Source organism: Passer montanus, unplaced genomic scaffold (genome assembly GCF_014805655.1).
Source record: "Passer montanus isolate IOZ18808 unplaced genomic scaffold, ASM1480565v1 scaffold10, whole genome shotgun sequence".
NCBI lineage: Eukaryota > Metazoa > Chordata > Aves > Passeriformes > Passeridae > Passer > Passer montanus.
Genome location: NW_024356505.1, coordinates 37033953 through 37046570, shown reverse-complemented (window position 1 = coordinate 37046570; position 12618 = coordinate 37033953). Strand labels below are relative to the sequence as shown.

General features: G+C 40.6%; 1 protein-coding gene across 4 annotated transcripts in view; it reads left to right on the top strand.

Moving 5' to 3' along the window:
* DPP6 (dipeptidyl peptidase like 6) overlaps positions 1-12618 on the top strand; it is a 537867-nt gene that overhangs the window by 394824 nt on the left and 130425 nt on the right. For all 4 annotated transcript variants that reach the window (XM_039712305.1, XM_039712329.1, XM_039712320.1 and 1 more), the window contains 2 exons: positions 9847-9941; positions 12237-12311. In XM_039712305.1, the coding sequence (XP_039568239.1) occupies positions 9847-9941; positions 12237-12311 (170 nt within the window). The remainder of the gene's footprint in view (positions 1-9846; positions 9942-12236; positions 12312-12618) is intronic.

The following is a 12618-nucleotide window of genomic DNA, read 5'->3' as shown; positions in this document are numbered from 1 at the left end:
AGGGATTATTAGAATTCTATAATTTGTATTTGCTTTCCTTCTTCTAGGGTAGGAAACTGAGAGCGTAATCAATTTTCTCTTGCAATCAACTTTTTTAGGAGAAACAATATTGAGCTATACTCTGGAGAGAAAAGTACTGAAAACAGCCTGTTTTTGTCCAGTTTGAGGGACATCATCACCTTGATCACTGCAGTGAGCTTGGAGTGCTCCATCCAAAAAAGATAGATTGTAATGGGAACAGAAATGGTCCAGACAAAGATGAAGACCATGACAGAAACATGGAAATGCACAATAAAAAGTTTTGCCCTGAGTTATAAAGAAATTGTGTAAGGATAGAAAATAAAGAAAAATATTAAGAAGTTAAGCTCTTTTCATTAAATAAGGGCATTCTTTGGATTTAATCTCATCTGCTGAAAGTTCTTAACCCATTGAGAAGGTATTATTGGACAGATGGTTGATGAGAATTGGAAGGAAGGAGCAGTCATTCTTTTGGTGTAACTATTTTTCACCCATTGCACTTAAACCAGGTGTTCACATCAGCCCTTTTGCTCCTGACCAGTGTCAGCACAGCTGTCTGCTTAGCAACTGCTGGTGCTTCAAAACCACAGAACAAAGGCAGTAACAGGTGGATGATGTTGGTTCCATGGCAGAGAAAGGAAAAGGAGCAAGAAAAAGTAAAATAAGGATTTCAGGAATCTTTTCTGGGGTTTGGTGAGGACTCTGTGTAGGAGCTGACCCAGCAACTGCAGGCAAACCAAACCAATGTGCCATGCTAAGGAAAAGCTCCTCACTCATCATGGAATCACAGAATTGTTTGGGTTGGAGGGGAACTGAAAGATCATCCATTTCCAATCCCCTGTCATGGGCAGGGACATATTCACTGAACCAAGTTCCTCAGAGCTCCATCCAACCCAACCTTGAACACTTCCAGGGATGGGGCACCCACAGTTCTCTGGGCAAGGCAGCCTCTTCTATTGCCTCACCACCCTGCTTAGCTGACATGATTTCTTTTTCATTCCCTCATGGTTGGTTTAAAAATGATGGGATTTTACATTTTACAAGTGTTTGTCCATTAGTGGCTCCCTTGCACCTGGGTGCAGGAACACTGTTCTCACTCAGGTGCCATTTCCTTCCCTCAGTGCCATCTCACTCAGGACACCAGCCTCCTGCCCAGCATAGAATCTAATTATTATTAATGGTTCTTTGCAAGTGTTGAAAGTGTTTCCATTGGATCTGTAGCAGGGTGCCCTCTTGTGACCACTCCAAAACCAGAAATCGTGCACTGGCAACCAAAATGTGTCTTGGGGTCTTGGATTTCATCTCTTGTCTACCTTGATTTTCAAAAGCCTGAGGTCAGGGTGATGGCCATGACTCTGACAGACTCCTCACACAGGCTTCATCACAATCATACCTCACCAGACACATCTGAAATGACAGGCTGACATAAGAGAGACTTTTTGTTGCACACAAAGATAATTAAAACTTTACCCGCAGCTGCACACAAAGCATATCTGCTTGTTAACATACAGCAGTCTCACTCAGTCTGCACTGAAATTTAAGTAATCTTCCCATGATAACAATAATGAAAAGCAAGAAAAACCACTTTATATGTTCTTTCTACCCATCGTGGCCATTAACAAGTGCAATTTGTTTAGGGGCAAAGAGAAGGAGGCAAGGGAATGAACAGAGAAATTAAGTAAGCGAGCTGTGGGGTCACATTTTAATGAAAATTTATTCATGGATTCCTTTTTTTCCTCAGTGTCAAGTGGATTATTACATTTAGGTGCAACACTTTGAATTATGCACTCCCCTGTGTGAAACCCAACCAAATGAGGCAGAAAAGACCTGGTGCATTTGTCAGAAAACAGAGAGGTCACTGAGTGATGCTGCAGTGGCCTGGGACACAGCCAGGGAGGGCTTGGAGCAAGTGTCCCTGCATGGAACACCCAAGCTGGGTGCCACCAACCACAAGTGATAACTTGGGTTCTCATCTGAGCTAGAAACTACAGTGGAAAAAGCCCTGGAATTTTTATATTCCCAGTGAAATTCGTGCCATTGCGTATTTTGGAGCTCTGCATCCACCCCAGTCACTTCATGGAGCTGGGATAAGCTGATTCCTGTTACCTGTTGTCTGCACTTTATTTTTTTTTCTCTTCAGTTGCATGATGAAACTGTGAAAAATATGTAGGGTGTGAATAAAAGCATTAAGGACCATTTTCTGGGAAAATAGTTGTCTGGGGTTAAATTGCTTCTGGCCTGTGTTGAATGTGAAATGTTTCCAGCAGGGAATCAAAGGGATGAGTGTAATCTGCTGTCTCCAGCTGTCCAGTAACCCAGGGGTCATCACTTCTCCTCCCAGAACATCCAGCATTTGAAGAGCACATGGCACAGCTGAACAGGAGAGTGAGGTGGCAGAGAATTTTTGAGGGAGATTTCTCAGCTCTGGAATACACCAAAGGCATCTCAGTGTGGTGCACTCCCCTCCTCCCCCCAGGCATTAGAAAGATAAATTGAGGGCAGCAAGCAACAAGGTGTGAGGTTGCACTGCTGTTGTTAGGGTTTTGCAGCAGTTTTGTAATCAAGATGGTTTGTCCTGGATGGAATAAAAATGGATTTAGTCCAGCAAATGTCTCATTCAGTTCTCAATTTGCCTAATTGTAGTGTCTCTCTTTCCCCCCTCCAAGTGTTATAAAAGCAGAGAATTTGGGAAGGAAGTAATTTGAAGTTGAAACAAGTTCTCAGTTTCTCACATGCATTTCAGCTTTTCATGCCTGTGCCACTGAGTCGTGATCTGAGCCCACAGAATTCCCAGATTTGGGCTCCTTGAGGAGGAGTTCATCCTCACAAATGAGGCAGGAACAGAATTTTACCTGGTTTCAAATTTAGGACCAAAATTTCAAAGGTGTGCTCTGTCTGTATTTCAAGCTTGATTCTGAGCTATATTTTTTTTTGCTTGAATATTGAAAGAGTTGGGATTAGATAAAAAATAGAAACAGACCAGAATTGCTGATTTTTATTGTTTTAAGTTTTCCCAAGACTAGGTCTTCTTGGAGGTTTTGACAAGTTAATTTACAAGCCTGCTAGAGATGCACATTGATGTGGGAATTTTCCTGAGATATAATTGTGTTTTATTTTACTGGTGCTACTGTAAAAACACTATATTGGTACACCAAGTGCAACTGCATTGAGATGACGAGCAATTAAAACCACTTCTTGCATAATAAAGCACATTCTATCTTGTTGTACTTACTTAATATACCAATTCAATGTGTTATACAGTATTTAGCTAGATTACAGTAAATCACCTATTTAAAGAAGTTTTTCTTTCAGCCTTTCATGTGGGGAAAAGTGCTGGGAACAGTAAAAGGATAATGACCCATAATGGCAGAAAGCTAAAAATGGATTCCAGTTGTCTCCTGGAATTAAAAGCTGTAACAATGTTGTTAAAGGCAAGCTGTTCTTTGTCCCTTGTTGCTCCTTGTATCAGCATCACAAAATCGAAGAAATTTGTCACATTCACATTCTCTAAAAAATCCTTTTGCCCAGGATTTTTCTCCTGGGATGCTGAGAAGCCTCAGAAAAGAAATAATTATCTCATTTGCTTCTCCTGTGTTTTGCTCATGTGGAATGTGTTTGGAGATTGTTTACCCACAGCGGATTGTTTCATTGGTTTCTGCTGTGAGTTGTTTTCACTCAATGACCAATGAGGGCCAAGCTGTGTCAAGACTCTGGAGAGAGTCAGCATTTTTCATTATTATCTTTTAGCATTCTGTATCCTTTCTGTATTCTTTAGTATAGTTTAGTATAGTATTCTTTAATATAAATAGTATCATAAAGTAATAAATTGGCCTTCTGGGGACATGGAGTCAGATTCATCATTCCTTCCAACGTTGGGGCACCCTGCAAATACAGTAGAAATTCTTATTTATTTTTGCCAGGCAAAGTAGCAAGGCAGAAGGAGTTACTGATTGGGGTAGGTGCATTGAAACATAGGCAGGGTGGTGGCAGGAGCTGTGAAAAATTACCAGTGTCAAAGTCTACAGGTCCAACCCCTAAAGAGATGAAGGAGATCCTTCATCTCCTTAGGCACGAAAAAACTGTGAGCATGGAAATGGGGTTTTGCTGCTCTTTCCTATTCATGATCCTTGCCTCCCACTTTCTGTTCTCCCAGCCTACTGCAGGAACCAGAGGACAGGGGCTGGGAAACCTTCCCTGCATTTTATCTCTGGGAAGCAGCTCAGTAGCAAAACAGTCTTTGCTTCTGCCATGGGGAGGGAATTTCAGAAACAATGATTATCTGATTTGCTTCTCCTGTGTTTTGCTGCTTTGGATGTGGTTTAGACATTGTTTACCAACAGGTGATTGTTTCATTAGTTTCATATGAATTGTTTTTACTTATTAGCCAATGACGGCCAAGCTGTGTCCGACTCTGGAGAGAGTCACGAGTTTTCATTATTATCTTTTAGCCTTCTGTCAGTATCCTTTCTGTATTCTTTAGTATAATTTAGTATAGGTTTATTTTAACATTCTTTAATATAATGTAGATCATAAGATAATAAATTAGTCTTCTAAGAACAGGAGTCAAATTCATAATTTTCTTCCTTCGTCGGGGAACCCTACAAATTTAACTCCACTGCCTGATCCCAATGTATCTTTCCAAAGGAATACAACTGTACTACATCTTACTGAAAATACCAATTGTCTGAAGAAACATCTTTCCTACCCTTGCAATCTTCCTGCCTGTTATCTTGTTAGATGGTGAATGTTCTCCAGGTGTGACCAATACCAGCCTGGGAGGACTCCAAGAAGCCCTTGGCTGGTTCAGGTGTTGCTGTCACCTCAGTGAGGTGAGCTCAGCCTGGCCAAGGGCTGAGTGATGCTGTGCACCACGCTGGGCCCCTGCAAGACTCCTTCGGGTGTAAGACAAAACACCAAAGATCTGACTGCTTTGGGTCATTAAAAACCCCAAAACAACTTCTCTTTTTTCCCCCATGAGGAAGGACAGAAGGGTGCCAGTGGTCTCGTGGTGGCCCTGTGACATTTGCTGTGCCAGTGCAGAGCTCCATCCCAGCATCCCTGCACGTGGCCTGGGCAATGTGACCTCTGTCCCTCGGGAGGGGACACACAAGGTCCCACAGGACCTGCTCTCTGCTCTCCTGACACAGGGTAAAATGTTTGCCAACCTGCTGGTATCTGGAGGCTCATTTATCTGAAACGGCTTAGAACAACTTCAGGACTTAAATTTCCTTTATTCACCAATCTTCCTTAATCTTAGGGATTGAAAATGATAATTCCCTCGATGCTGCCTTTCATCATACTGAGATTCATTCAGTTATCTTTCATGTCTGTTGATCAGGACTTAAGAACTTGCCTTTTCCACAAATCCGTTGATCTAAAAGACTGGAGTGGCCCTAACAATTCTGACTCTACCTTCTCTCTTTCACTGTCTCTTGCTGCTGACTAGCTGCATGAGAACTTCATTGTCTACTTTTCATTCATCAGCTAATAAAATGGTAGAAAATTACAATTTCATTAAAATATTTTTTAGCTCTAGATTTAAATAGTGGGTTGTTTTTTTTCATATTTTATTGCTCAGTTTTGCTTTCTGCTTTCCATAATCTCTGACAAATAATAAAAGTTTCCCTCACAGGCATGGTCCTGCTAGTATCTTATAAACCAGTCTCTGCTCTCTGGTAATGTGGACTTGAGAGAAGCTTTACTGCACTAAATTTTTGGGCACCGATGCTGTGTTCCTGTCAATTGATTTAGTTCCTTCAAATTCTTTGCACTGCCAGCACTCAAACTTAGTCCTGCTAGAAGTGAGGTTGTCCCAAACCCTCTAGTCCACGGTGGTGAGCTGTTTTGTCTGGTGCCCAGTCTGTCTATACTGCTCCTGGTGAGGGCTCAGTGACTTCAGGGGACACAAGCTCCCTCTCCTTGGGTCTGTTTTCTCTGCCTGTGCATTTTCTGATTGAATTCAAGATAGAGAAGCAGATGGGGTTTATTATTTCACCTGTTCTGCTTAGCAGTTTCTCCCCAGGCCTTCCTGTTCCTCTCACTGTCTCTGTAGACCCCCAAGACTTATCCATTATTTCTGGTAATCATTGTTTTTTGCAATCAGTTACTTTTTTCCAAGTGTGACTACATACCTGTGTCTACATTCACAGTCAGAAAATGAGATCTACCACCCAGACAATTTCCTGGAAGTTGAATCAGGGGTGAGGAGTTGGAAAAGTGAATTTTACTATTGAACCATAGGATCAGAGAGAGGTTTGGGTTGAAGAAACCTTAAAACTCACCCAGTTCCAGCCCCACTGGGCACCTTTCAGTAAACCAAATTGCTCGACGCTCCAACCAACTTGGCCTTGAACACCTCCAGGGATGGGACATCTATGACTTCTTTGGTGAAGAACAGACAGAAAAAATCCAATAAAGATTGAAGAAATGGAACAAATGGCTGCATGCCTGAAAATTACATTTTTTGGCATCATTTATACTGAACACTAGCCCCAAAGAAAGGCACATATAAAAAATGAGATTCAGTGATGACCTTTATCAGCTCTGGTGACAACTATAAATCAGGCTGCAAATTCTCATCAGCTTGCTGGACAGAATTCATTACAGACAGAGGCCACTGCATTGCTTTCTGGCTTTGATTGAGGTGTGTCCCATTTAAATAAATGCTCTTGCACTGGAACAAATCACACATTTCAAAACAGAAGTCCAGGAATATTATTCATCTTTTGAGGACTAAGACCCAGCTAAACCTCTCAGTGTTTTGTTTGGAGTATAATGCAGATCAATTTGTTCTTCTCTTAAGCAGACCAATTTTCTGTTCATTAACTCAGACAGTGTGTTGATGGCTGGTATTGAATATAATGGCAAGATTTAGAGCCCTAACAAATCAGCACTGCTTCATTTATTCTTTTTTTTTAATGCATTCTAAAAGTACATGTGGCAGATTAGCACCTGATTTTAAACTTGTTACGGTTTAACAAATAATGGGAAAGTCTGTTATCTCCTGCTTCCAACCATGGAGCAACTTTTATGTAATCTTGAAGGTTCATAGTTTATTAAAATGTTATGGGGCTTTTTGGAGCATAAGGAGCAATAAAATTTGGTAGCAATGTCATTATGGGCAGCAATGTGAATTCCATCAGTTCCTGAAGTGTTCAAGAAACAGCTTCACAGACTCATTAGATTAATAGGCTCCTTTACCTGTGTTCTGAACTTGGAGCTGAATTTCATTGCTCTTTTCTTTTCTGTAATTAGGAAATATCCTGAGAGCCTTACAATTATCCAAATGTTTTGCTGGCCATGCTTAAAACATGATTTTTTTCCTCTCTGGAACTTAGTGTGTAATTGGAAAGCATTCTGTGTTGTTGACAGAAGGTGATTATTAAAGCAGCAATATTTTTCAGCATGTCTGATAATTAGGTAATAGTCTGTCTCTCAGTTTAAATTGTCCTGGTTTTTTTTTTCTGCAATGCCTGAAATATTTCTGGAAAATAAAAATTTAGGCTGCATACTTTCCTCTTATAACAAATAATTATTCAGACTTTGTGGCCTGAGTATATAAAGACCAGGTATGTACAAAGCATTCAGTCTTTTATTGCCCTACTTCCTAAATTGTTGGCATAAACACTTTTCTTAAGGATCTGGTCACAGAATCTGGAAGTTGGAGTTGTAAATAAGTTAGTGCTGGATCAGACCCCAGGAATTGTCTCTCCTGGCATATGGCCCAGGACAAGGGCAAATACTTAGGGAAGACTCTAAAAAGCAGGCAAATCTCTCAAGTTGAGGATTCAGGATATTCCTTTAGTCCCTCCCAAGGGCTAGTTCATGGGCTTCCTGAAAAGCATTCCCCTTCAAGACATATAATCTTTGATGGATTTTCTTCCATTTTTCTAATTCTTGTTTGGATCCACCTGCAGCCCTGGCACCTGCTCTGTTCTGGGACTGTGATTTCCACAGTTTGTTTGCCTTCAGCATGAAGAATAATCCCTTTTATTTGTGTTGAACCTGACACTGGCTGGTGTCACCTGGTGCTTTCCAGTATTTATTTTGGAAAAGGCAGGGAATAAACATCCCTTATTTACCTTCTCCATACTGCTTATGACTTTTTTGACTTCTGTCCTAGTTCTGTTCAATCAGTTCTTCTCAAGTTTAAGTTTCTTAGTTTGTTCAGTCACATGAAGGAATACTTAAAAGATAAATGCAAGTCAATCTAATTCTGATCCTTCTTTTTTTTTAATTCAAGACAGATATTGCTAATAAAATTTATTCCATAATTTAAAGAAGAGTTATGCTTTGAGAACTTTGCCTATGAGTCTAAAGGGCTCTGATTTGGACTCTGAGAATCTTAAGTCTCTAAAACCTTGTGGTTTTGAGAAGATCAACTGTATTGCAGCAAACATTTGCCTTTCAAGAATCTGATCCATCCCAATCTCAGAGAAGATTTCTTATTTGTCCGCTTATCTGTGTAAATCTGTGATATGGAGGAGGAGATTTTTTATATATATATTGACAGCAATAAGTAGAGCATAGAAGATTTTCATCTGCACCTTCAGAGCATTTCATAAAGCTGGTTAGTGACTGTGATGAGGAATATTATCATCAGGTTGGAAAAAAAAGACTGGAACATGGATAAGGAGTATGCTAGGTCTGTACACCCAGGTTTTGAAAGAACCAAGTCTCCAGACCCAGTGCTCCCTTTAGCAGGTCACCCCAGCTGGGCAGTGCACACCTCTGCAGTTACAGTGAGCTGGATTTGTGCTTGTACCTACCCTAAAGGATTTAAACTCACCTTTGACTCATCCCAGGACACCCCATGGGTAATGTTAAACCACCCACATGTCTCTAGCTCCAGCTGCATCATGTGACATTCCTGGGGGAGCCAACATAATGGGGAGGTGGTGAGGAATTGTTTCCCTAACTGAAACTGGAAGCAGAGGTTTGGTAGGATACATCAGTTCTCAGTTTAGCCAAGTTGCAAATAAACCATAGCCCTAGTCCTATGCCAAGAAAAACTGCTGATTCCTTTAATGGCAGAGTGCTTGGGACTTAGGTTTTATGTTTTATCTGCAGGGCAGTGCACGTAAGCACTGATCAGACCTGAACTTCAGTTTATGACATCCCTTTATTGTTGTAATGCTTTTCATCCTGAACTTTTGACCTGCTACCTAACCCTCATTTGGAGTCCCTTTCAGTTGTCTGCCCAGCCTTTCTGTCGGGCAGGTTGTGTGCTTTGAGAGCTGGACACTGTCTCCAGTATTTTTCTTCTTGTCCACCTGTCTTGAGAGCTTGAGTAGTCCCAAAGTGCCCAGAGACAAGCTGATTTGCTTTGTTTCATATGAAAATGGTGATTTCTCTGTGTGTTTTCCCTACTGGTATAATTCTGCAGAATAAATGTCAGAGTTGGAGCACAATATTAGGTTCCAGAATCTCCTTTGTTAGGGGGTCATTTGCCTTTCACTTTCAGAGACTTTCCAGGCTTATTAAACTCCTACAGAGACTGTGGAAGTCAGAAACCTTTAATCACAAAGAATGGGGTTTTTTGACCTTGTTTTCTACACTAACTATATAGCAAGCTGTGTATGTACATTCAAACCAGGTCACTCTTGCATTCACCTAAGGGAAATTGTGGCACAACAAACGCGACAAACACCAACCACATCATTTTATGGCTGTCCTCAAAGCCACTTTTAGCAATGGCTGTGTTAAAAAATAATGTGAGTTCTTCAGAAAGAAGTTCCCAGCGGTACTTTTGGTTTTAAGTCCATAATTAGGTTCCACACAAACACAATTTCAGATTTCCTTAATGACCTTTTGTTTTCCTCCTTGCAGATAATGAATTCATTTATAGAAACCAGAATGGCACAGTGATTCTGAGGAATGTCAAAACCAACAGTTCAACAATATTAATAGAAAACAAAAAAATTGTAAGTATTTTCTATGACACGTAGCTGAATTTCACAGCTCTCTTGCAGTTGGATCAGTAAAGCAGAAAATGACTTGGGTTTCAACTTCATGTATTGTCAAGGAGAAGCAATTCACTGGTGATACAATGGGCTATGCAGTGATGGATAATGTGAGATTGAACTCCAGCTTTTGTTATAATTCTGCAAGCTCAGTTTATCTCACACTTCTGGAAAGCATCATATAGAGATTTGCAGCTAGTCTTGCATATCATATATAATTGAAAGATGCATAATTCTCATCTCTGCATGCTTAATAAAAAGGACAATTGATATAATTTATTGTCTATTGCCCTTCTCTACATTTCACACAAATACTTATTTTTTATTTGTGCATTTGCTGATTTTTCTTGCCTAATGGTTGAAATGTGATTTCAGTGGTTTTTATGATCATTGTTAAGGAAAAGAAGTGGAGTTGTATTTGAGAGAATCCCTAAGAAATTGTGGGAAGAAGTTACTAGGTGACTATTAAGATGAATGTAAAGAAAAAACAAAGTCACATCTGATACTGAGTATTGCTTATAGTGATAGAAATGTTTTGTAGCATTGTTTTGTGTAGTAGATGAAACCAGCATTGTGGCAAAGGTTAGTACATCAATTGTATTAATTATTTTTTAATGAGAAAAAGAATTTATTAGTGAATAATTATGTCAGGGCCCAAAGTTAAACTATACATGCCGCATTTAACCTTCAAACTTTACTGCATCACGTAAGCAATCCTCTTTTACCAGAATGTAACCTCTTTCTTTACAATTGTGAGGGAATGGGCTGGCTTCCTTTAATGTCAAGGTCTGTTGAAGTCGAATTACTTCCATTTGGCCTCTTGTTTATTCCACTGGTTTTTAATTACTGCCATTTGTAAGAAAAGCACAGTGCTACAAGATAATCCTACATTTTCATGCTGTTTTCCACCCTACTGCCTGTTCTACCTTTGTTCCTCTGCCCTCTCAGTGAATACATTTGCAGGTTACCTGCACATTGATCCACAAAGCCTCAGTGCAAGAGCTACATTTATTCAGACATGTTGTCTTTTTCCTCTTCCTTCCCAGCCCTGGGGCAGAAAACCTTTGCTACTTGGTCATGTTTTCCCTTTTCTATGTTATTAACATTATAGTAAATAAAATCTGTCTTCTGTAAATAAAATCTGTCTCCATGCTGGCCCTGCTGGCGCCAGGCTCCCCCATCCTGAGCTACTCTGGGTCAGCAGCCTGTGAGGTGTCCCAGAGAGGTGGTGGGTGCCTGTTCCCTGGAAATGCTCAGGATCAGGTGGGATGGGACCCTGAGCAGCCTGGTCTGGCTGAAGCTGTCCCTGCTCATTGCAGGGGGTTGGACTGGACAGCCTTTAAAGGTCCCTTCCCACCCAAATCATCCTGTGATGGTGCTGCCCGTCCCCTCTGCTTCTGGCTGCCCCCACAGCCCATCCATCCCCCCTGCCCTTGGGGAGGACTTTCCCCAGTTCCCCTCCCAGTTTTGCTGTGTGGGACTCTCTCAAGGACTTACATCTAATTAGTTAGGTGGGAGGGTGAGATTTAAAAGGCAGTGCATGAGTGATGTGTTAGTGGCACCTCTTTTTGACCTTGGTGCCATCTGTGCCAGCAATGCATTACATTGGAACATACCGGGGAGGAGAAATGGATGCACTACACAAATGAAAAGTGGAGCTGGAAAAAAAGTAATTCCTGGCAAGTCTGAGATACCATGGCAGTTCTTCTTGTTAGCAAGATTTACAGTGCTGAATTTTGCAGAACCCGGGTCAGGGTGCACTGGATCACCCTGATCAGCATCTCGAAAACTCTTACTAGAGAAAACAGAACAGTTTTCCTCTGGGTTATCTTAATTAGAGGAGGTAGTGATGTCTCTATTACTAATTTTCTCCAGAAGATATTTAAATTTTTTTTATCTCCTGCACTGTCCAGTGAATACAGATAATGGGAGGAAATTAATAAATTGCCTTTTATCAGAGCTTTCTACTAACTACTGCCTACACTTGCAACCTCACCAGCCACTGTGCAGTAAGGAAAAATCTGGGGTTTTTTTTAATAGCTGCCTGCTCTGAGTCACAATGAATTTATTCTTTCTCTTATGAGTGCCCACATAACATTTCGGGGGTTTAAAAAAAAAAAAGATACTGTACTTTTCAAGACACTTAATTCTGGCAATATTCTTCATCCTTAGAGAGATGATCATAACAATTAGTTCTAGGTGTCATTAGCTTGAAAACTGATGAATATTTGTTTCAAAACTGTATTTGTTTTCCAGGTCTCCTTAAAGGCTATCCGGTATGAGGTGTCACCTGACAGGGAATATGCACTATTTGCCTTTGATGTTGAACCTGTAAGTAAACAGATTTGATTTCAAAATACACAGCCAGTGGCAAACTTCTTTTTTTGGTTTTTTTTTTTTTTAAACTTTTATGCCAGCAAGATGATATTTTAAATTAATTGCTTCCTAAGAAAGAAAGCAAGAAACCCCCTCACTTAGCAATTCTGAGAGCATGTCACACTGCCATCTAGTAGAGGAGAAAGGTATAAATTAGACTGTGAGGAAACACTGTCACTGCCAGGATTTTATAGCCTCCGGGAGGGGGATTGTAAGGACATGTCTTTGCTACAAGGATTTCTATTCCTCTTCTGTGATTTTT